Source organism: Paramormyrops kingsleyae, chromosome 10 (genome assembly GCF_048594095.1).
Source record: "Paramormyrops kingsleyae isolate MSU_618 chromosome 10, PKINGS_0.4, whole genome shotgun sequence".
NCBI lineage: Eukaryota > Metazoa > Chordata > Actinopteri > Osteoglossiformes > Mormyridae > Paramormyrops > Paramormyrops kingsleyae.
The window spans coordinates 7445371-7467992 of NC_132806.1; the positions used below are offsets into that span (position 1 = coordinate 7445371).

Genomic DNA, 22622 nt, shown 5'->3' on the forward strand with positions numbered 1-22622 from the left:
ACTATTGGGGCATGAAAAACACACATACACTAATCCCAGATTGTCACATATACCCTTCACCATCAATTCTGCTTTCATAGTTCTACTGGCCATCTGACTACTTTGATCCAGAGTTGAATCCATCACTAAATTAAAATCCCCTTTAATTATTATGTTATTATGATTATTATGATTTCTTGTTTGTTGAATTTTGGCTTCCAGTCCACCAAAAAAGTCAGGATCATCAACATTCGGTGCATAAATATTAACTAATGAAATCAGGTGAGACTGTTTCTCTTCTAATATTATGAAAAGCCTCCCTTCAGTGTCTTTAGTTACCTTAAGACATTTCAATTGTAATTTTTTATTAACTAATGTTCTAACCCCTCTTCTATGTCCAGGGCCCACACTACAGAACACCCAGCCAACCCAGTCTCTGGGAAATTTCTCTGAGTCTAATAATGACGAATTTGTTTCCTGCAGGAAAATTATATCCAATTGTTTTGGCTTCAAAACTGACAGAACTTTCTTATGTTTCAATGGATGCCCAAGACCATTAACATTCCAGGTGGAAAAATAGACATTATTGAATCTAAGTGCCATATATCAAAAATCAGAACATAAAGATACACAAAGCCATCCCCTCTTAAACAGTCCCAAAGAATACCATTGAAATCCTCCTGTACCCCACCCTCTCCCAACATAACCAGACTGCACATTAAACTAAAATTTGTACCTCAAATACACCCCACAACAAAACTGTAGGTCCGTGAACTGTGGACTGCCTGTAACATGACCCACATTTGACCCAACGGTATCATCCAGTCAAAGAAAACATCCATCCATCCATCCATTATCTCCCGCTTATCCGAGGTCGGGTCGCGGGGGCAGCAGTCTCAGCAGGGAAACCCAGACTTCCCTCTCCCCGGCCACTTCATCCAGCTCCTCTGGGGGAATCCCGAGGCGTTCCCAGGCCAGCCGAGAGACATAGTCCCTCCAGGGTGTCCTGGGTCTTCCCCGGGGCCTCCTCCCAGTGGGACATGCCCGGAACACCTCACCAGGAGGCATCCTAATCAGATGCCTGAGCCACCTCATCTGACTCCTCTCAATGCGGAGGAGCAGCAGCTCTACTCTGAGTCCCTCCCGAATGACCGAGCTCCTTACCCTATCTCTAAGGGAGAGCCCAGCCACCCTGCGGAGGAAACTCATTTCGGCCACTTGCACTCTCGTTCTTTCGGTCACTACCCACAGCTCATGACCATAGGTGAGGGTAGGAACGTAGATCGACTGGTAAATCGAGAGCTTCGCCTTTTGGCTCAGCTCCTTCTTTACCATGACAGACCGATGCAGCACCTGCATCACTGCGGACGCCGCACCGATCTGCCTGTCGATCTCCCGCTCCATCGTCCCCCTACTCGTGAACAAGACGACGAGATACTTAAACTCCTCCACTTGGGGAAGGACCCCATCCCCGACCCGGAGAGAGCATTCTACCCTTTTCCGGCTAAGGACCATGGTCTCGGATTTGGAGGTGCTGATTCTCATCCCAGCCGCTTCACACTCGGCTGCGAACTGTCCCAGCGAGAGCTGAAGGTCACGGTCCGATGAAGCCAACAGGACCACATCATCTGCAAAAAGCAGAGACCTAATCCTGAGGTCACCAAACCGGACACCCTCAACGCCCTGGCTGCACCTAGAAATTCTGTCCATAAAAACTATGAACAGAATCGGTGACAAAGGGCAGCCCTGACGGAGTCCAACCCTCACCGGAAACAAGTCCGACTTATTGCCGCCCATGCGGACCAGACTCTGGCAACGGTCATACAGGGACCGAACAGCCCTTAAAAGGAAGCCCGGCACCCCATACTCCTGGAGCACCCCCCACAGGACTCCCCGAGGGACACGGTCGAATTCCACAAAACACATGTAGACTGGTTGGGCAAACTCCCATGAACCCTCCAGAACCCTGCGGAGAGTATAGAGCTGGTCCACTGTTCCACGGCCGGGGCAAAAACCACACTGCTCCTCCTGAATCCGAGGTTCGACAATCCGGCGGACCCTCCTCTCCAGAACCCCCGAATAGACCTTACCAGGGAGGCTGAGGAGTGTGATCCCCCTATAGTTGGAGCACACCCTCTGGTCCCCCTTCTTAAAAAGGGGGACCACCACCCCGGTCTGCCAGTCCAGAGGCACTGCCCCCGATGTCCACGCGATGCTGCAGATGCGTGTCAACCAGGACAGCCCCACAGCATCCAGAACATTAAGGAACTCCGGGCGGCTCTCATCCACCCCTGGGGCTCGGCCACCAAGGAGCTTTTTGACCACCTCAGTGACCTCCGCCCCCGAGATAGGGGAGTCCACACCCAAGTCCCCATACTCTGCTTCCACATCGGAAGGCGTGTCGGTGCGATTGAGGAGGTCTTCGAAGTACTCCTTCCACCGACCCAAAACGTCCCAGGTTGAGGTCAGCAGCACCCCATCCCCACCATAAACTGTGTTGATGTTGCACAGCTTTTCCGCCTGGAGTCGCCGGATGGTGGACCAGAATCGCTTCCATGGCCTCACCAAACTCCTCCCAAACCCGAGTTTTTGCCTCAGCGACCGACGAAGCCGCATCCCGCTTGGCCTGCCGGTACCTGTCAGATGCCTCTGGAGTCCCACAGGCTAAAAAGGCCCGATAGGACTCCTTCAGCTTGACGGCATCCCTCACCACTGGTGTCCACCAGCGGGTTCGCGGATTTTTTCCAAGCTTTTTTTTTAAAAAAAAAATATTCCCTCCACCACCCCCCTTTGCGGAGGACAGCTTTATTTCTATTTAAATATTTATTTATTTATTTATCTATCTATTTATTTATTTTTATTTACTTCCTCAAGAGAAGGAAAGGGAGAGAGAGGGGGGGAAAAAGGAGAAGAAGGGAGATAGAGAGAGAGGGAGAGAGAGGGAAAAAAGAGAGAAAAAACAGATAATCTGCTTCACTGTCTGCTGAAGAGAGAAAACAACAACCAACATCTGTATGAATCCCATCAAAAATCAAACGTTAAATGTTATTGAACAGCACACATACCCAACATTACAACACATGCCCAGAAGCAACAGTTTATCAAGACAGCGCGCGTCCGTGAACACCTGTCCACACACCTGTGTGTGTCAGCGCGCTGGTGTACATAAGATTTCTCTATGTAAATGTCTAGTAGTGTGTGTGGGGAGCCACAGCCCCCCCAGGACATGAAGCTGACATGGAGACCCGGGCCTCAGACATCCAAGCTCTTGACAGCTAGAATACATTATTTGCTTTTTATTTATGACTTTATGACATTTTTGGTGTACATTCTTATTATGGTGGGTGTATGGTGTAATTTCTTTTTTTAAATTTTTTAAATCTGTAAAATCCCTACAACAAACTTAAAATATAATACATAGTAATGTTTTGAAGTCAAACTAAGCTGTTCCTTTTGTATTTAATGGTTTTATGTTTGAGGAATTTGCAAAAAACTGCAGTGCATTGTGCGTAGGATCAAAAGGCTGCCTAACGTCCTCATTCGTCTGACAACATAAATCAAGACTAGGAAGGTACATGCCTAGTTGCGTTTGTTGGTCCAGAAAGTAATTCAATTTCGCAATGTAGGCTACGTTCTTAAAAACTGCTTTTTGTTGGATATAGTGTTACGCTCCAGTCTAGGGTTGGAGTCTAATGGTGCATTCGTTTTTCTCTCGGAACTCGGAAATTCCGAGTTCAGTGACATCACGTCCGACAATCTCCCGTTCGAGCTACCACATCTCGGAACAAACATGGCTGCCTCCATGAACACGTTGCTGTGTGTTGTTACTTTATATTTTAGCAGATTTGGATTGAGATTATTTTTTCTGAGAGGCAAACAAACAAGAAACACGAACTAGTCAAACCACATTAAAAGCTTTATAAAATATTTTAGTACATTCATAGCGATATTCTTTTTTCGAGAGGCAAACAAACTACAAACTACAAACAAACCGAAGACACTAACAAGTCTGGTAAAAAACTCATATTGCATACCTGGATACTGTTTACGGTCATGATATGGTATTCTCTGAATCGAACATGTGCAATTACATTTATAACTATTAATACATTTAACAAAATAAACATTTTTAAAGATTTATAAAATAGAATTACTGTTGAGTGTGTAAGCCCCCATGTTGAAATTACGTCACAGGGGCAACTCGGACAACAAAATCTTGTCCGACATCAACGTCATAAAAGAGGTGTGTTTCCGACGGGAAGTGAAGTTTTTTTGTGACGTTTTGTGACGTTTTCATCCGAGTTCCAACTTGGAGAGAAATAATCGAACGCACCAAAACAAAGTCAAAGGGAAGGAGGGATTGGGAAGGACAAGACAACCAGAGCTGGGAGAAGTGAACACGGGACACAAAGGGAGTCATTTTATAGTTTTTTTTAAATAGCTTTTCACAGACACTTGACAAACACTAGGTGTAACGAACGTCAGGAGTGACAAAGGCTAAAGGAACAAACAAAAACACATCTACCGAATACAACCCCAAGCTAAGCTAATCCTAAGTGAACACAACAAAAGGGGAAAACGAAACAACAATGCCTAAGCCTAACTCCCTAACCAACAAACAGTAAACCCCTCATTTACGAAGAACAAAAATGGCAGACACTCCTTACACACACCTAGGGCGCTTTTCCACCGCACCAGGTACCGTACTTTCGGTACTTCCATAAAGTACCAAAAGTATAGTACTTCTTTTGTGTCGGTTTTCCACTGGCGTAAAAATTGGTACCGGCGCCAAATGACATCATCAGTGACCGCCCCTAACTGATGTCATCACAAAGCACGGCGAGGTATTTCTTTTGCTGAATTCAGACATGGAAGAAATGCTGAGACTGGTGTTCTTGATTCTTATAATTAGAAACTCGGTCAAGCAGCTTTTTGAGGCACAACTCCGTGCCATCAGAAGGAGGAGAGCATGACTATAATTATTGAACGCGGAAAGACGTTGGCGAGTGGTAAGTACAGGTTACAACTAATGTGCTCATTCTCAAGCTAGTTATACAGTAAGTCAAATTTAAAGCTGTGCGAAAACAGCACATTACTTGAAGCTAAGGATTTTTTAAAAAACTAATTTTATTTATTGTTTTATTTCAGATCCCGTTCAACGACCAGACCTTAAACGTGTTGCTAATGTGTCGCAGCCCACCTTCAATATGGGCCCACAGCAGAGCGAATGAATGGTGGACTTCGGTCGTTGCCGAATTTTACAGACGACCAGTGGACACAGAATTTTAGGATGTCTAAGGACACATTCGAGTACCTTTGCCGCAGATTACGATTAAAATTGGAAAAGCGTGATAACAACTTTCGTAGTTGTGTGCCCTTAAAAAAACGCATAGCCATCGCACTATGGAAGCTGGCAACCAACACAGAGTTGAGGCTTGTGGCACATTTGTTTGGTGTAGGCATTTCCACAGTGTGGAAATGCACGCACAAGTTTTGCAGGGCTGCTAACAAGGTTCTATTGCCGGAACTGATGCCGTTTCCTAATTTACACAAGCTTCGAGCAGAGATTCGGACTTCCACAGTGTGTCAGCGCCATCGATGGATCACACATCCACATAATTTCGCCTACCGACTACCACACAGAATATTTTAACTGGAAAGGCTGGCATTCTGTTGTGCTTCAGGGTGTTGTTGATGGCAGGGGACTGTTTTGGCACCTTTCTGCAGGATACCCTGGTAGTATGCATGATGCCAGAGTCCTACGTGTATCAGAATTGTGGGATCGGGTTGAACAAGGACTGCTGTTCCCGAACCAGACAAAGAGCATTGCTGGTCAGGATGTGGGTTTCTATGTAGTAGGTGATGCTGCATATCCACTGCAAAACTGGCTTTTAAAAACCTTTCTAGATACAGGATCATTAACGGCCGAGCAGAGAACATACAATCTTAAAATCAGCAGAACAAGCTGTGTAGTTGAGAAAGCATTTGGTCAGCTAAAGGGTAGATGGAGATGTTTACTTAAACGTAATGACTGCCATGTTCATTTTGTTAAGTCTATGGTGCTCTGCTGTTGTATTCTTCACAACTTATGTGAAATGCATGGTGAGAGGTACATAGATGAGTGGGACCCTCCTGTTGCACCAGACCAGCTCCCTGTGGTAGAACCAAACAGGGAAGTTGATGGTGCAGCAGTGAGGGTGCGCAATGCCCTGATGCATTATGTAAATACTGCTTAGCATTGGTGTTTTTTTTGTTGCATTGTTAATCTGTCCTGGATATGTTTGCCATATCACATGTTTCATATTGTTTGTTCCAATATTGTACAGCTGAGACTGCTGAGTGGAAAAAGATTTATTAAAGTGTCTTGAGTGCAAGTGTTTTTAAGTCCAAGTACTGTTAAATGCAAAAATTCACATTAAATGCCCATGTAACACACCACACACACACAAATGAATAAATAAAAAAATAAAATAAACCAGCAACAAACAACGGTTCAGTGCGCTGAGTTCGGGGGATGGTTGTTGTTCAAAGCCTGAACAAGCTGTCCCAAAACATTAAGCAGTCCACGATTCAATTTGTTCATGCTTTGTAACAGCTCCATCTCTCTCGCAGCAGCAGTCCGTTCATGCTGTTCTAGATCCTGAAGGACCTTAAGTTGCTGTTCGTGGCGTTGATCCTCGCGGGGCTGCACCATTTCGAACATCGTGGCTAAAGTTTCTGACCGTCTACGTTTCCTTCTGGCTGTTAAAAAATTAAAAGACAAAATTTCATTTTACATAACTGCTTATAAAACCATCTTAATGCAAAAATTGCTATTCGATTTTAGCTCATCTGTTTACCTTACCTGCAGTGGGGGTACTACGAGCTTCCACATTGCCAGCAAAGGACGTAGACGATGAAGGAGCTGGTGAAGATTGCATGGGACTATCTAGAGATACACACATGCAAAAACACGTTAAACTGTGTATAGAGTCACATATTACAGATGAAACTGAACACAAAATTACTTCATTTTACCTGAATTGTCTTCGGTCAAACTGTGTTCTTCAGTCGCCTGACTGGAAATCACTGGAGACACGCCACAGTCCACGATGTTACTTCTGCACGTATTTGTGGGCCTGTGGCCCAAATGGCGTCCAGTGCCTCAAACCATGTGTTGGTTTTCCTGTCGCCGCCACTCCTGTTATTGTGATCTTTCAATTTTCTGTAGTCCTGCTTAAGTTTCTTGATCTTCAAGCGGCATTGTTCTGTGTTTTGCGTGTGTCCCGTGTCTTCCAAGCGGCTTGATATTATGGCAAATACTTTTTTATTTCTAGTCGTGCCATCCAAATCCCGCTGGATCTGTTCATCTGACCATATGGCAATTAAGCCTGCGTTTCCTCATTTGTCCATCCTTCCATTTTACTTTTTTTTATAGTTTTGTTTCAACTACTTTCTACTACTTGTTTGTACTATGTCATTTCTCGCTGTTCGCTGTGTGTTTCAAAAGATGGCGGTTGTATCTTGTGTTTTAGCGGCAGGCTATTTGCATAACCAATCGACAGCAAATATGTTTGCAAGTCCCACCCCAAAGTACCAAAGAAGTACCCCAACTGGTTTGGCACTTTCGGTACTTTAACTTTCGGTACTGGTACTCGACCAGAAGTCAATGGAAAAGCGAAAGTACCAAAAGTACCGTACTGGAAGTACTGTACTTTGTGCGGTGGAAAAGCGCCCCTAGTGGAACACGCAAACACACAGCCGAAGTGACAGTATCCAGAGGGGAGATCAAAGAGGCGAAGTCGAAGTACAAGCGAAGGTTCAAAACCAAACATGCAGTCAAAACCAGGGCGAAGGTACAATAAGGGATGAGGCGAGAGTTGAAAACCAGGAATCAAAACAGTCATACACGAGCAGTCACACCTAAAACAAAGTGAATGAAGAGCAAGCTAGCAGGTGAGAAGCAAGCAGAAGCAGACGAAATGACGAAGCTGCAGCCTCTTCTATCGATGAACCAGAAACTGCTCCGAAGGCAAGGGAGGCGAGGCCAGGTCCAGAAGGCGGAGTCGAGGGAGCGGTTGACCAATGGGCGAGTGAGCAGAACATCCGAAGAACCTGTAGGCATCCTCCTGAACTTACGGCACGTACCTGAAACTTACGGTATGTATCTCCCTTACGGCACGTACTTTCCTTACGGCACGTAACAATAGCCCGATGATATGCCGTGGGCCTTTTAATTTGTTTGTTTGCAATTTCTCCAGGTAGGCTATCTTCTTTAAACTGCGTTTTGTTAGGCTACATATTTCGGAATGGTTTATTGTAGTCTTTGTAAATATGTATATAGTTTAGCCTAACCCAGCCAAGCAAGCCAGCTCAACTAGGTGCCGGTCCCAAGCCCGGATTAATGGGGAGGGTTGGTGTCAAGAAATAAAGAGACTGTATCTTCACTGCATCACTGATGTCAAAATGTGGGAAATATGTGGTTGTATAAATAAATGCGTTAAAGTAGGTTAATGATTCCGTGCTGTCTAAGTTGTATAAAGAGTTAGGCTACATGACATTTGAATGGGCTGTACCCGGATGCATGGACACATTATGAAAATGAGAAAGACGGTGTGTGCACACTAATTAACCTATACCCTATTCACTTAGACAATACACTGTAATTTTTGCAACAGAAATGGATGAGATGGGCAGGCAGCTGGAAGTAGAATTTTTGTCCTTGGTAAAACGCTGACGGTCTCCACACTGGTAACAACGTTACCAGTGTGGCATAGCCAAACAAGGCATAGCCAAACAAGGCATAGCCAAACAAATCTCCTGTCTGAAAAGGCGTAGAAAACGCAATTTAGCCACTAAAACTTTACAGTTTTTGTGAGGGACAGTCAAATTCTCTCAAAATTTTTGTGTTCTTGCACCCACACTTTAAAACTCGTTTCAGCACCGCCACATATACGTGTGTGTGTGTGTTTGTGTGTGTGTGTGTGTGCGCGCAGGGGGGGGACCCGATCGGTGTTTTGCCCCGGGCACTCGTGTGCAGTTGTTCCACCACTGCTCCAGCTTATCACGGAGGTCATCGGCTTCCACCTTCATAGCAAATGGGTTGGCTTCCTAGGCGGCTTTCACCTGTTTCTTCTAACAACTTCCCTCCCACCGACATTGTAGTTTGGCAAATATCATCCAACTCTGCCAGGTCAACTGAAATCATCTGTAGCGTTGTGAATATGTTTGAAATTTTCAATGCACTACGCCCATCACCCAGTGGTCATACATAAAAGTATTAGGATAATTAACACAATGTTTGTCAGCGCTTATCACCTAGGCGGCCATTTCAATACTTGTGTTACGTGACTCCCTTTATCAATTCTATTACGCATCAGAACATAATAAAAGGCCTATGATGTGATTTACTTAGATTTCCAGAAGGCCTTTGATGTTGTCCCCCACAAACGGCTCTTGCTAAAACTTAAAGCTGCAGGGATTTTAGGAACTGTGGCAGCTTGGATCAAAAACTGGCTAACTGACAGGAAGCAGCGAGTAGTTATTAGAGGCAAAATGTCACAGTGGGCCTCCGTTCATAGTGGGGTACCGCAGTGTTCAATTTTAGGACCACTATTGTTCCTAATTTACATTAATGATATTGACACAAATACATACAGTAAACTGGTTAAATTTGCAGACGACACCAAGGTGGGCGGTGTAGCAGATACTAATCTAGCAGCAGAGAGGCTTCAATGGGATCTGGATTTAATTAGCGAATGGGCTGATACTTGGCAGATGAAATTTAACACAGATAAATGTAAGGTAATCCATGCAGGGAGCAGAAATATAAAGTACAGATATTTTATGGGTTCCACTGAAATAAAGGTAGCTGATTACGAGAAAGATCTCGGTATGTATGTTGATGCTTCCATGTCCCCCTCTCGCCAGTGTGGGGAAGCAATAAAAAAGGCGAACAGAATGTTGGGTTATATCTCTAGGTGTGTGGAGTTTAAGTCAAGGGAGGTGATGTTACATTTATATAATTCCTTGGTAAGACCCCACCTAGAATACTGTGTGCAGGTTTGGTCACCATACCTCAAGAAGGACATTGCTGCCTTAGAAAAGGTGCAACGAAGAGCTACGAGAATGATTCCTGGTCTTAGAGGAATGTCTTATGAGGAGAGGTTAGCGGAACTGAATCTGTTTAGCCTTGAGCAAAGGAGACTAAGGGGGGATATGATTCAGGTCTATAAGATTCTAACGGGTCTGGATGCTGTTCAACCAAATGACTATTTCAATATTAGTCTAAATACTAGAACTCGTGGCCATAAGTGGAAATTAGCGGGAGAACATTTTAAAACAAATTTGAGGAAGCACTTCTTTACACAGCGTGTAGTTAGAGTATGGAATAGTCTTCCTGCTAGTGTAGTGGAAGCTAAAACCATGGGTTCCTTTAAATCAGAGCTAGATAAGATTTTAACAACTCTGAGCTATTAGTTAAGTTCTCCCCAAACGAGCTTGATGGGCCGAACGGCCTCCTCTCGTTTGTAAATTTCTTATGTTCTTATGTTCTTAAAAAAATCATCCAGTCTTTAGCAGGTCTAAAATTAGGTAAATACCTCAGATGAACAAGTACATGTGACATATTACACTGTGTCATTATTATTTAAGAAAAACTAAGCCAAAATAAAGAAGCACTGTGTGAAAAATTAAGTACACCCCAGTTGCTCCCATAGGAATTAAGAGGGTAAGTAACAACCAGGTGCTGCTAAACAGATGCATTCGATTAACTGATCGTGATGAAGTTTGACCAGCTCTTTAAAACAGAAATTTTGGCAGTTTGCTGGTCTGGAGCATTCAGGTGTGTGTTACCACAACGCCAAGGAGGAAAAACATCAGCATTTATCTTAGAGAAGCAATTGTTATGAAAGGGTGTACTTTCTTTTTCGCGTGACTGTATTTGCCGAGAGTGGGGAACAATAAGTAGGAGGAAAAGAACACTTACGAATATCAGTATGTTGAGCAAACACATTGATGACTGGGCTGCTTCCTGGAAGGACGATGTTTGTATTACCCCTGCAGAAATACACAATGCATTATTTTAAAAATAATATCATTGGGCTCAAAAATATGGAGGACAAAATGTAACGTAAACATAAATAAATCAATCAATAGAAAAATATATTTAATTTTCTATTCCTCAGATTTATAGAAAAATAAATGTAACTTTCTATTCCAAAGATTTTTTTAATTTATCTGTATGTAAATGAGTTAGACAGCCCTAACCCTTTTCTAAAGCACTATTGGACAGGGGGACTTTGCTGATCTGCACTCCATTACCTTGGCCTTGCTTGGATGAGAAGAAATGCTAGATGGTTTTCATGTTAGTAATGCTAAGTTCACACTACACGACTTTCTAAGTTGTCAGATCACTATACCCTTCATATGTATGGGGTTCCATTAAATCTTTGGAATAAAAAAATGAAATACATTTATTTTTCTATATGTCTTTGGAATATAAAATTAAATATATGTTTCTATACATTTCTGTAATGAAAAATTGAATCTATTTATTTTACTATTTGATATTTATTTATGATTATGTCATGTTTCGGTCTCCATACAACACTGTTGCCTATGGCAAATTGAACACACTCATAAATGAACATACAAAATAGTGGAGTTTTATTTATCCGCATGAGGCAGTTTGGGGTCTCCCACACCCTATATTTCCCTACATCAGAGACAGGAATGTTTATGTAGCTGAGAGCCAATTTGTGAGGCAAGCATCTGGAAAGTTTGGATTCTTCATCACTAGCACCTCTTTTCAGGTGAATTTGTGTTTACTCCGAGGCCACACCCTCTGCATTTGTCTTGTTAATTGTTAAGTAATAATTGTTAATTATTACTGCACTCTGTCACACTCCGCTCCGTCCGCTCCTACTGTGTGCCACGCCCACCTCATTACCTCCTGTTTTACCCTGATTGTTCTCACCTGTTGTCTATTTCGTTTGCCTAGTCTTGTGCATTTAGTCCGTGTCTCAGTCAGTGTACCCCAGATTGGTCATTGACGTTTGTCAGTGTGCTTTCCCCGGTCCTGTTTCCCCAATTAAACCCCGTTATTTTGACTTCCCGGCTCCTTTTCCCTGCTTCCCTGCTCACCTACAGCACTGATCGTAACAGAATGACCGATCTCCCCGAGAGCACAAAGCAGCAGGCCGAGCACACCCGGCTCGGTCTGCTGCAAGAATTTGTGCATTGGCGATCGGAGCCCGAGGTCCAGGAGGACCCAGTGGCCTTGGAGCTGGCCGACCGGGGCACGGAACTGCTCCGAAAGGAGCGCCCGCCTGGACAAGACTATCCGCTCCAGAGGGCACGGAAATGCCTCCGCCGCCTGATGCGCCGGCTCACCGAGCGAAGGGAGGAGTGCGGTCGAGAGCAGCAGGAAGAAGCAGAAGTACTCTTCCTGGGAGCCTGCTCTCTCCTCCCGGCCTGGGACGCCATCGCCGTCACCCGCCTGGACAGCGCCGAGCAGAAGCCACCTCCGATGGAGGCGTACTTCTACCGGCCGGAGCGTCTGGGCCTCGGAGGTATCCGCGCTGTGCGGGACGGTATTCCCCGGGTCCCGAGAGCCCTTAAAGGGGCAGCGTCAACGCGCTCAGCACCCCTCCTGCCTGCTCCGGACCTGCCGACTGCGCTGCCTGCTGCCGCCGCCGATCTGCCCGCGGCTGCGCTGCCTGCTGCCGCCGCCGATCTGCCCGCGGCTGCGCTGCCTGCTGCCGCCGCCGATCGGCCCGCGACTGCGCTGCCTGCTGCCGCCGCCGATCTGCCCGCAGCTGCTGATGCCACCGCTCTGCCCGCGGCACCGCCTGCGGCTGCTGCCATCCTGCCAGCAGCTCTGCTTGACCCGCCTGTCCTGCCTGACCCGCTTGTCCTGCCTGCTGCAGCTGCCGCCGCTCTACCCGCGGCACCGCCTGCTGCAGCTTCCGCCGCTTTGCCGGCGGACCCGCCTGTCCTGTCTGTCCTGCCGGCACCTGAACTGCCTGTCTCGCCTGTCCTGCCGGCACCTGAACTGCCCGTCTCGCCTGTCCTGCCGGCACCTGAACTGCCCGTCTCGCCTGTCCTGCCGGCACCTGAACTGCCCGTCTCGCCTGTCCTGCCGGCACCCGAACTGCCTGAGGTGGCTGCGGTTGCGCCCCCTGCTGGCCGTGTGATGGTGGCGCCCGCTGTGGCGCTCCCTGCTGGTCGCATGCTGGCGGCGCCCGCCTGAGGCCGCCTCTCCCGTCCTGCCCGCGGCCCCGCCTGAGGCCACCTCTCCCGTCCTGCCCACGGCCCTGACTCCCTCGCCATTACCCCGGCAAGGCCAACGCCCCACAGGACCCCGCCTGTCGGTGTCCCGTAAGGGAAGGGGACATAGGCGTCGGGTCCTGGTCCCGCCCGCCCTGCCCCCTGGCTCGCCCGTTCGGCCCCTGGCTGTGGCTCGGTGGCTGCCTGCGGGTCCTCCGGCTCGGGGTCGGCGGTCCCCTCCGGGTCCCCCCCTGGATCCGCGGTGCCGGTCCTCGGTCGCGCCTCCGGGTCCATGTTGGCCGCCTCCGGGCCCCCCTGCTCCGGCTGGGCGTCGGACGGCGCCTTCGCCGGCTCCGGCGGCGCCTCCACCTGCTGCGGCTTCCCCCTTTAGCCTGCCTTCACTGGTGTTCCCTCCTGCTCCCTCCGTGTCCCCTCCGTCACTCCCTCGTCCCGTTCCCTTGGCCCCTGGGTGGTCCCCTCCTGCTCCCTCCTCCCTCTCCCCTGCGGCCCCTCCGGCCGCTGCCCGTCGCCCGCCTGGGCTCCCTCGTGCTCCCCTTGTTCCTCCTCCCTTTCCCTTTCTGCCTCCTGCCTTTGTTCCTCGTCCCTCTCTGTCTCCTCCGTTCGCTCCTGGCCCTTTTGTTCCGCCTTTCTCCCCTTCTGTGTCTCCCTTCCAGGTCTGTCTGTCCGTTTTCCCAGTTCTTTGTCGGGTTCTGTCCTTCGTTTCGTCCCTGTTCCTGTTTTGTGTCTCTGTCTTGTTCCCTGGTTTTGGTTGATGTTTTGCTTTGTCTTCCAGGTCCTGTTCCGTCTCGTCCGTCGCCTCTCCTCTGGCGCGCCCAGTGTGCGCGCCTTTGGGGGGGGGTTCTGTCACACTCCGCTCCGTCCGCTCCTACTGTGTGCCACGCCCACCTCATTACCTCCTGTTTTACCCTGATTGTTCTCACCTGTTGTCTATTTCGTTTGCCTAGTCTTGTGCATTTAGTCCGTGTCTCAGTCAGTGTACCCCAGATCGGTCATTGACGTTTGTCAGTGTGCTTTCCCCGGTCCTGTTTCCCCAATTAAACCCCGTTATTTTGACTTCCCGGCTCCTTTTCCCTGCTTCCCTGCTCACCTACAGCACTGATCGTAACACACTCAGCTGTGAGCACTTACTGAGGCACATTATCAATACATCGGCCGGAGCTGGACTGGGGCTCATATCAAAAGGGTAAAATGATTACATCAGTGTGTGCATGTTGCTGTGAGAGGGGTACCGTTTTGGAATTGAAGACAAAAATGAAGGACTTTGTGCGATGCGATGAACGCAAGACTTTTTTGTATTTACTGCAAATGCTTACATTATTTTTAACTTTGTTATTGTTCCTGGGTTTAACCCAACACAGTTCATTGATTATTTCTGAGTCACAATCGGAGATGCATTCATGGAAAAAACTGTGAGTTATGCGTGTTAATACGTGGGGATGCACATAACACGTATGTTCACCTTTAAAGCAATATGCACAGCAATCGATTATTGTAACAGTGCAAATGTGTACCAATATCATGTGCATTTGCACTGCTATGACGAAATTACCATGCACTTTAACCTTTATACCGCAAATGAAGTACAAATTAGCATATAAAGGTTAAAATGCATAGTAATTTCTTGTCAATTCAGTGCAAATGCACATAAAATAAGTAGGAGACTTAGAAGGAACTACTGCGCAATATGCATTAATGGACTATTTTGATAGGGAGAGTGAAGAAAAGAAAAGAACAAGACATTTTGGTAATCTTTTATTTTACAAATACACAAATAATCAAGAAATATATAAATCTTTCATATGGAATAAATGAACATAAAAAAGTGATGCTCCAGTCCAACTGCACTCTTTACCTGTGGTAAAACAAGCACATGAAAGACACAATAGGTAAATTTCACTTAAATTACTGATATTTCAAGCAAATATGAGTCTTATTTTCATTGCTGTAACAAAGCAATGAAGTGATACAAAGTCAGTGATACAAAGTTATGTATCACTGACTCATACACCGAAGTCAAATTCTAATGGTAACTTATTAGGTGATTAAGTTGCCCTTACAACGATTTAAAGCCTAGCCCTAGTCGCAAAACATGTCCAACACAACCGAGTGTTTAATCATATGCTGTTTTGTTTGAGAGATCATTGGAATGTATCTTACATGCACTAAACGTAATTAAAGTTCATAGTCACATTACAAGTAAGCACAACAATAACAACTCCAAAGCGGTCATGGAGATGACTGCTCCAGTCACCTGGTTTGCATCGCTTTTATTTACCTCTTTTTTCAACTTCTTGTATGTTTTTTCCATTTTCTTCCATCTTCTTCATGATTTGCTCCAGTTATTTTGATAATCCCTGTCATCTCCAGTTCACTCAATTCGCACATTTGTTCCTAAGCTTTCGCGACACTAACTCCCAACTTCGGCCCAGCAGTCTTTCAGGGCCAGAAAAATGAGCTCCGGCCTGGATATATCGGCCAGAGCTCACTGCTGTTATTTTTAAATTCCAGGCCGGAATTTAGGCTGAGTATGGGCACCAGCCCTGGTGTGAAACGGCCAATAGAGACCTGGATCTGCCCATAGAACACTGCCACTCCAGCTGCACTATTTTCCAACTTCTCCTACAGTAATCTCACACTCCTTGTCTCACTGGCCAGGGAGGGGGGATAGGTTTGCTAATTTCCAATACCTGGAATACCATACTCTTACTATCATCAACCCTGCCAAACTACACATTGTCGTTATCACTCACCAGACTCACCAGGCCCAATAGGAATCTTCATTACCATCCTCAACCCCTCCTCCCCCTCCATCCACAACCAGATTTACCCTATATAACATCAGGAGGATTAGGCCTTTTCTATATGAATATGCAGCTCAGTTTCTAGTCCAGTCACATGTTACCTTGCAAATAAAATGCATGATGCCTGTACAGATCAAGCAAAATCAGTATCATGCCAAGTACCAGACAGCATTCAACTTTTAAAAGGGGGCATTTATTAATCTCTTTTGTGAGAATATGTATGTTGTGTATGTATTTGAGTAAAAAAAAAAACAGGGAATGGATATTTTACTTCATAATACTGACTGATAAGAAACTGAAAATATGAATATGTTGGATATTGAAGGGCCACCAGGAACAATATCACTGCATAAATAAGCATAAGAAAGTATTATACATACATACACACATACAAACAAACATACACACACACACCTTTGCATTACAACTACATGACTAGATGATGAATAAATCTGAACACGATAAGATGGAGTTGCTGGACTGTTAGCATATAAAAAGCAACATGAGCCTCACCTGCCTAGGATCTTGGACTCGTTTGTGGACAGTTGGGCTTGGTACCTCCCCATGCTGTGGTACACCAGAGCACTGCAGGGCAGAGAGGCGGGTCGGCGGCAGAACCAGACCTCCCCACTGCGAGGGTCACGGTGTTCACAGCAGCAGCGGCTTCCATTCCCCACCAGCCGTGGGCTCTTCATGGCATTGCACACCATATTCTCCTTTATATCCCCATCCTCAAAGTATCCAGTGAAGAAGACCTTGTCCGGATCCCGCTCTCTATGCCGGCTCAATACCTGAACAGCTTCGCTGGAGTGAATCAGCCGGATAGAAAAGTGGGCAGGGCCGGGCCAAAGGAGTGCAAAGCTGACTGAGTAGGTCCCATTGTCATGGTCTACCACAAGACCAAATGTACTAGCTTTGAGCTCTGTGTTGTATAACTTGGCTTGGAAGAAGTCCCCTCCATATGTTTTAGGAACTCCTCTGCCATTTCTTGCGACCACTGATACATTTACATAGTCCCCTACAGTGTAGTTATCCTTCCAATTAAGCACAGTGAAGGTGCATTTGCGTGGGTCTGTGGCTTCAGTGGGGGTGGGGTTTTCTATGGTGGGTGAAGGCCACTTGAGCATCTCTAACAGGAATTCCCATTCTTCAGTGCTGATTCTAGGAGTGTCGGCCAAAGAATAAGTTGCATGAGGCAGCTGTGTGGGTTTTTGGGAGTTCTTAGTAAACTGTGCCTGAGAATTATTGTGGGACATTGGCTTTGGCATTGTCCACTTCGTAGGAGTTCCGTTCCTCATTTGAAGGTACAGGTATATCTAGAAAACACATTAGTAGGGATGAATGCAGATGTCACTCTCACCTTTTGAGTGTACAGAAAAAAAAATAGGCCTCACGTCTTAAAGGCAATCATAATTAATTAAATTAATAAAGATAATAATCATTTAAAATATTAATATAAATTCTATTTGTTATGTCCCCTGTGTATCCCTGGTTCTGCAGGAGAAATCATTTTATTGATTGATGGTTGCCTTTGAAATTATAGTGGACATTTCCATGGCCCATGACACAACCCAGAAGTGCCAAATAGTAATGAACTCTGTTGCTTTACACAAAGCCAAGTCCACATTAAGAACTAACTCTATTTAATAGGGTGCTAAATCTATTGCTGTGCTCCTCAGAGGCATCCCACGCCACATTATCTGGACCTCAAAAGCACAGAAAACTTCCAAAACCTTAAGGTTTCCAGCCACTCTAAAGAGACTCTGTTATAGAATTTTTTACATTTTCCTACATTAAAAGATATTTGCGTATTGTGTGATTGCTTTGAATTCCTATGAACTGAAATTAATTCAAAACTTTTTCCTGTCATTCCAGTTCTACATCGTGCTATGTATGGCTAATTCAATTCAAATTCCAATTCATGAATGGAATGGGGCACAATTCGTAAATTCTGAGCAGCTCTGGTACATAATGAGCTAACCAATCAAACTTGCCATGTATTCAATGACACTCTTTAAAGACGGTTAATCACCCCTTACTACTGGCAGCAACGACGGCAGCTATTTAGAGAACTGTGCAATTGAACCTTGAATGTTGAACGTGTAAGACATGCTTTTCCTTGTGCCTCAGGAAGTTGTTATGGTCTTGTCGCATTTTACTGTTTTAACACATGCTGTTGTTTTACCACTTTTAGCTGAGAAGAACTAAATTTACATACTTTAGAACTGATAAAGCAAGGTTTTCTAAACCAGTGAGTAGTGTTGTAGTTCTCGAGACCGGTCTTGGTCTCGAGACCGGTCTCGAGACCAATTTTTTGTGGTCTCGGTCTTGTCTTGGTCTCGACTCTATTTGGTCTCGGTCTTGTCTTGGTCTCGACTCTATTTGGTCTCGGTCTTGTCTTGGTCTCGGACATAGCGGTCTCGATGGGATGGGGAAAAAAAGAGAAAACTGCACATCCTCACAGAACAGTATCATTATTTATTACGCGCCTCAATTCAAATGCAACCAGTCAGATGCATCCATTTCAAAAACGTTACATTTTATACATTTTCTCCACGGACACTGCCAGTGCTTCACAGTCCACACACATCATACACATCGTATCATACATCGGCAAAAAAATGTCCGAAAATGTCCGCGAAGTCTATAGCATAGTTATAATTCAAATAAATTAGGTATTTTACATTGATTAGAAAGCACGGTCTTGGAGGTGCAAGTCAATCTGGAGGCTCATTCTCTTCAATTCAAAGCAAAGGATCATTACATAGCTGTATTCATAGCTTACACTGTAAAAAATGTCCGTGAAATTAACTGAGAAAATCTGTAAAATAGCGACATAAAAAAACTGTAAAAGGAAAAACAATAGAGCAGCGTATATTTGACATTAAGATTTTGTAAAATACTTAACAAAAAACAACTGTTAATTTTACAGTAAAAATATGTTCTTTAAAGAAGACAAAAATTTTGGTAGAGTTAACAAATTACTGTAGTTTAAACGCAAACAAACTGTAATATAAAAACCAGTACAATACAGTTAAAATTACACCATAACGGTGTGAAAATAATATTTTTTTTAATCAGGTCAATTTTTTCAGGTTTATACTGAAAGAAACCGTGTTACATTTTACAAATTAATATTCTGTGCTTTACAGATGAGAAACAGTAAAACTTTAAATGATATATCAACACTTGCTTTTTGCTACGTGCGTTACGAATAGGGATGGCGAAAACTAAAAAATTTCTTGACCGACCACCGAGCCTCAGTAGCCGGTTGAAACCGGTTAACCGATTAGTTTAAAATATGGTACGCTATTTGAAATAACAGCCATTTCGAGCCGCGCCTGCAATTTCGCAACTCTGTCGCATCTCTCTGCCGCTCTGCCTCCCGCACACACACACACACACACTGCCACTCACGTCACTTTTTTTAAATCCCCTACAGCGCGAAACATGAGTCCCGCAAACGCGGCGCCGAAGAGCTTGTTGTATGTAATCGTAGGACAAATGGCTCCTTAGTTTCAAATGGTTTGGGTACAAGGTGATCGCTTTGAAAATAAAGGCGTTTGTCTAGGTTAGAAGCTCATTTGAAACATTGCCACGGCTCATTTAAGAAAATGACAGCTCCGAAGAGACGCCGCTTTAGTTGAGGTACAGTAGTGCTAACCATAATAAAGAAAGATGATGATCATCATCACCTTATCGGTTAACACTGAAATGTAGATGTAATGTATTTCCAAATCTAAGCCCATCTTATGCGGAATGTTGCCTAATAGACTGCAACATGATAAAACCAATGGATAAAACAGGCACCTTCAGAATGCGTAAAAGACGCACCGGCCAAGGCAGGTCTAACTCACTGTGTGCCTTCTAATAACGGACAGGACAACTCTGTTGTATAATTAATATTATTTTTTTATTTTTCAAAAAGACAAGTGTCAACTTCTGTTAAGGGCAACATCTCCTAAACCATAACAGACAAAAACCTACAGCTATTCTTAAGAATAACATTAAATAAACGAAAAATTATTAGAATCTATGAATGAGAATACTGTAGCCAACAAACAGCTCACAGACAGGTGTTAAGGGTGCTAATTATTAAAACATAACACAACGATTTGGCCATTAGTTATTCTTGGAAAATAAATTAACGAAAAACAAGTTAAAGTTAAATTTCGCAAACCTTGTGAGCGCGCGAACCCAAACGCTGTGACCTCGCGCCAAATGTTTTTATTGGTTTATTAAGTACAAACAGGCGAGTTATGAAAAATTGAGTGTGAGGGATAATTTGTTCACTTAACACAAAAAGATGAGGAATGAGATGGCTAACTGTAGTAGCGTATAGTCCACTGTCTATAATAGCCTAATTTAGATATCACTTTTTTTTTAACCGACTACCGACAACTTTGACCGGTTAACGTTGATACGGTCAACCACCGGTCAAACGGTCATCGGTTAACATCCCTAATTCCTACCTCATCCAGGATATACAATCCTGTCAGAACTTTTTTATGCCTCCTATAAATGTACAAGAATACAGAGAGAAAAGCCCATTTTAATTAATGCCTTACTTTAAGATGTATACATACCCTTTTTCATTCATTTTATTTGACATTATTTTATTTATTTTTGCATTTAAGAAAGTGTTTTCTTTAAAAAAACAAAACAAATATGTACATAAATGCACTAAAAGGGTTTTGTTCTTTTGTCAGTTGTTGTATGGAGTTCAATCATTAAAAATGTTCCTAAAAAGGAAACCCATGAGTTGTTCATTTTAAGAGACCTGTCTATTTTTTCTTTTTTGAATAGTTACTATTGCTCTTTAATAAGACAAAAGTATTTTTTATCCGATTATTTGATTAATCGATGGAATAATCGACAGAATACTCGATTGCTAAAATAATCGATAGCTGCAGCCCTACTGGCAACTAGTGTCTAAGAAGTTTACATAGTTCCTTCAGGAACTATGTAACTGCTGTGCCGGAATACCAGCCTGCATCAGATGGGACGGTAGAGAGATCTGGGCAAATCCTGAAACAAGCTCTGATGAAAGATGTGCTGGAAACAGATGGTGAAGCCCCCTTGCCACTCAGCCATAGACTTGCACATTTCCTATAGTACCATAGTACACCTCACACCATGACTGGTCAGACACCGGTGGAGTTGTTTCTGAAATGGCTCATCAGAACCCTTTTCAGTTTGCTGAAACCTAAACTTGCCAAATGGATCGGGGAGAAGCAAGCTGCAAAGAAGTGCCATCATGATCGTGGGCTGTTCCCTACTCTGTCAGCTGTTCATGTTTTTCTGGAAGGAGAGCCCATCCGTGTCCGGAATATCAGGGGAGAGGTGGAGAAATGGCTTCAGTAAACTGTTTTGAAAAGACTGGGAATGGTCACTTATCTGTTAGCTGATAGCCAGAAACATTGTACAGTGCATGTGAACCACACATTACCATGGTGAGAATTAGGTGCTAGATCTCCAGTTAGGTTGTGCCAGCCAGCTGCAGAATCTGAGCCATCAGTATAAATGGGCTGTGCCATTCAGACTAAGACTAAGACCAGTTTAAATGGTTTGATTTGGAAGAAGGTTGCTCCAAGCTAAAGGGGGAGGAGTGTAATGGATTGGTTGTGATGGTACCTTGTGGTTCTAATGTGAAATTGCTATTGCTTGTTACTTTATAGTTGGCCCACAATTATGTCTGTTACAGTACCGATCCACCAGTAAAAGAGGGCTGTGTGTATTCATCTCCCTGTGCTTGATTATTGAGTGTGTCCAGGATTTTACATGAACAAAGATAAAGGAAACAGAAACTCAACTGGCTTCTTCTTCCTTCGAAGATCTTGGTTAATGTCCAGTCCCTGAGTAACAATGTAGATGAGCTCCAGGGAAATGTTTATTTTCAGAAGAACTTAAGAGACTGTTGTGTTATGGCCTTCATGGAGACATGGCTAACGGAGCATGACCAGGATACTGAATTGTTTATCGATGGTTTTGGAGCGCCGTTTCGGTTTGATCGATAGGGGGAGCAAACACGGAAATGTGGCAGGGTAAGCTTATATAGTAACAAGTGATACTGCACTTTTGTGACTGTTAGAGAATGCATCTGCATGGCAGATATTGAACTCTTATCTATGTCCACAACGTTTTATTACAACAGGGTAGATTCACCTGAAGGCAAACACCACGTCTGCATCTACCACCATCTTCGATGTAGTACAGAAACTGCAGTCACTCTCACCCGAGGCACCAAACTTCATACTGTGTGATTTTAACCATGTCTCTCTCAAAAAGACACTCATAAATTATATCCAATATTTGTCCTGTCCAACCAAGCAGGACAAGATTTTGGATCTTTGTTATGGGTCTGTTAAAGATGCCTATAAATCACTGCCACTACCTCCACTTGGTTCAGACAGAAAGCACAGATAAGGGAGATAAAGGACTGGAATGAAGAATCTGTCCTCTGTCTACAGCAGGGGTCTCCAACTCCAGTCCTGGAGAGCTACTAACCAGGGGTGCGTTTCTCGAAACCATTGTTGCTAACTACGTTAGCAACTTCCGTCGTTCGAACTATGT

At 44.5% G+C, this 22622-nt stretch overlaps 1 protein-coding gene across 1 annotated transcript in view; it reads right to left on the bottom strand.

The window, feature by feature from the left end:
• LOC111835431 (NXPE family member 3-like) overlaps positions 1 to 22622 on the bottom strand; it is a 47441-nt gene that overhangs the window by 4335 nt on the left and 20484 nt on the right. Inside the window, exons 2-3 of the mRNA XM_072717223.1 lie at positions 16563 to 17365; positions 10946 to 11016 (exon numbers count right to left, since the gene is read on the bottom strand). Coding sequence (XP_072573324.1) covers positions 10946 to 11016; positions 16563 to 17365 — 874 coding nt within the window. The remainder of the gene's footprint in view (positions 1 to 10945; positions 11017 to 16562; positions 17366 to 22622) is intronic.